The 3,136-nt window shown below is 37.2% G+C and overlaps 1 protein-coding gene across 1 annotated transcript in view; it reads right to left on the reverse strand.

Moving 5' to 3' along the window:
- Nucleotides 1-3,136, reverse strand: part of LOC106877134 (xylulose kinase) — a 44,642-nt gene that overhangs the window by 40,324 nt on the left and 1,182 nt on the right. Inside the window, exon 2 of the mRNA XM_014925974.2 lies at nt 1,764-1,844. Within this exon, the coding sequence (XP_014781460.1) occupies nt 1,764-1,844 (81 nt within the window). The remainder of the gene's footprint in view (nt 1-1,763; nt 1,845-3,136) is intronic.

Consider the following 3,136-nt stretch of genomic DNA (forward strand, 5'->3'; position numbering starts at 1 on the left):
TGAGAACTACGTTAGGGGTACACATGTCTGTGGATTGCTCAGTCACTTGCACGTTAATTTCATGAGCAGGCTGTTCCGTTGATCGTATCAGCTGGGACCCTCATTGTCGTAACCAACAGAGTGCTCCTCAGTACTAAAGGAACTGTCCAGATAATAAAACACATCTCATCTACAAGCAAAATAGCAGTTGTTCCAGTCTGATTGGACATAAACCAGAGCATAACAGGGTAGTTAGACAGTAGTTATAAATAACAAAAGTGATCTGTGTGCACACTACCTCTGCCTCAACTTTTTACATAGCTCTCTCACAGCTTGTTTCTGGGGAAGACTGTTCATCCTGCTTATAACTTTGATCCAGTTTCTTCCATCTGGAAGTCTGGCTTGGACCATAACACAAGAACATTGACAAAAATGTTAATTCAATGACTCATACTGCAGACCAGTGTAGACTAAATAATAACAATACTCTTTATTCTATACTTTTTGACTTATTTCAGTCATTTGACTGCGTCCATGCTGGAGCACTGCCTTTAGTCAAGCAAATCAACACCGGGACTTATTCTTTGTAAGCCCAGTACTTATTCTTTCGGTCTCTTTCGCCGAACCACTAAGTGACGGGGACATAAACACACCAGCATCGGTTGTCAAGCAATGCTAGGGGGACAAACACTGACACACAAACACACACACACACATATATATATACATATATACGACGGGCTTCTTTCAGTTTCCGTCTACCAAATCCACTCACAAGGCTTTGGTCGGCCCGAGGCTATAGCAGAAGACACTTGCCCAAGATGCCATGCAGTGGGACTGAACCTGGAACCATGTGGTTGGTAAGCAAGCTACTTACCACACAGCCACTCCTGCACCAATAATAATAATTTCTACATTTTTGTCACAAGAGTAACTGAGGAAGAATCATTACAAGGACAGAGTACATTATACATTAACATTTAATACATCATAATACATAATGCAATAATACATAATACATATTACAACATAAAACTATAATATATAATACATACATCATCATCATCGTTTAACGTCCGCTTTCCATGCTAGCATGGGTTGGACGATTTGACTGAGGACTGGTGAAACCGGATGGCAACACCAGGCTCCAGTCCGATTATTATAACATAATGAAAGAAGCAGAAGAACAGAAGAAAACTCTGAAGAATACTGGTACAAACCAAAGTTCCTGGGAAATGACAGCCAAGCAATGTACTGTTTGGTGTAATTTAACCAAAGCAGGAATATCCCATTTTGGAGAAAACAGAATATCATAATGAAACATAGGAAAGATAGAGCAACTCAATGCCAACCAACAGCTACAGTCCAATGTGATTTTTGCAATAGGCTGTTTAGAGCAAGAACTAAGGCTATTAGCAATTAGAAAGCCCATCATCTGCTGCAGCACAAATGAGCCACCCACACACTTTGGACTGAAATGTACTAAGTGCTTGAAAATAAGTCCTTGCTGATGGCTATAGCATAATACAGCTTAATATAAAATATATACATGATACAACATAATACATACATATTACAGCATAATACAAAAATAATAATGGTGCTTATACAGTAAAAACAATAAGAACTGTTTTGTTTCTAATTTCAACACAAGGCCAGTAGTAGCTATTTGTTAGAAGACCCCAGTACTTGACTGACACTTTATTTTGTCAAGTACTGGAATATTCAAATACTGGAATAAAAACAATATTAATAAGTGCAAAACAATAACGAGTATCACAAACCTGGCCAGATCCAGATATGGCAGCAACTTTTGAAAAGTCCAAATTATCTGCCTTCAGTTTGTCTAGAAGAAGGTCCAATGCCTAATAAGGATACAAAACAAAAATATACAGCTAAATATGATTGGTTTTTCTTTTTCCTGATGAGATAAAATATTATCTTTAATAAAGAGATTAAAATTGATAGAATAGACCTTAGTATGTTGAATCCTAGGAAGATGGGTAAAAAGTAAAGCTGATTACAGTCAGTATTGAAGTTGGTACTCGGAAAGAGGAACATAAATGTTGTTGTATATTTATTCCAGTATTTTCCTGCATCAATTATTTGTCATTTTTAAATATATAAATTGATACCATTGTATTAAAAGTCAAATGTAGTTTATAAATATATATACATAGCTGTGAAAAAAAAGTGCTGATCTCTAAATGTGGAGGGAACCTGTGGAAGAGGTAGACCAAAGAAGACATGGGACAAGGTGGTGAAGCATGGTCTTCAAATGATGGGCCTAACAGTGGCAATGACAAGTGACCGAGATCTTTGATGATATGCTGAGCTTGAGGAGATTCGTCAAGCCAAGTGAAATCATAGTCATGGCCATTGTCACGTAACTGGCACCCATGCCAGTGGCACATAAAAAGCACCCATTACACTTTTGGAGTGGTTGGCATTAAAAAGGGCATCCAGCCATAAAAACCATGCCAAATCTGATTGGAACCTGGTGCAGCTCTCTAGCTTACCAGTTTCATTCAAACTGTCTAACACATGCCAGCATAGAAAGCAGACACTAAATGATGATGATGATGATAATGATGATGGTGGTGGTGGTGGTGGTGATGGTGGTGGTGGTGGTGATGGTGGTGGTGGTGATATATTTTTATTAATATTTAGCAGAAACAACAGAATCACTCAAGGACCAAGAGTTTTGTGCATTGACAGTTACCATACTAGTTACAGATCAAAAAGTCATGGATTTATATAACTGATATTAATAATATTTCCCTGGATTGTTCAAGAATAAATTTTAAAAACAATTACAATGTCACGTAGATAATGGAACACATCACTTCTACAAGCAAAACAGTAGATGTTCCAGTTTGATCAAACATAAACTATGGCAGAACATGATAGTTAAGCAATAACGATGAATAATAAAGGTGATCTATATGCTCACTACTTCTGTCCAAATGCTTCATATAGCTCCCTCTTAGCTTGTTTCTAGGGAAGAATAGCCATCCTGCTCATAACCATGACCCAGTTTCTATCCATCTGGAGGTCTGGCTTCTGCTAAATATTAATAGAAACATACGTACAACTGTATTTTGAGTTCTATTTTTCTTGTTTGCATTACCATACCTTTATATACATATATATATAT

Source organism: Octopus bimaculoides, chromosome 4, assembly GCF_001194135.2.
Source record: "Octopus bimaculoides isolate UCB-OBI-ISO-001 chromosome 4, ASM119413v2, whole genome shotgun sequence".
Lineage (NCBI taxonomy): Eukaryota > Metazoa > Mollusca > Cephalopoda > Octopoda > Octopodidae > Octopus > Octopus bimaculoides.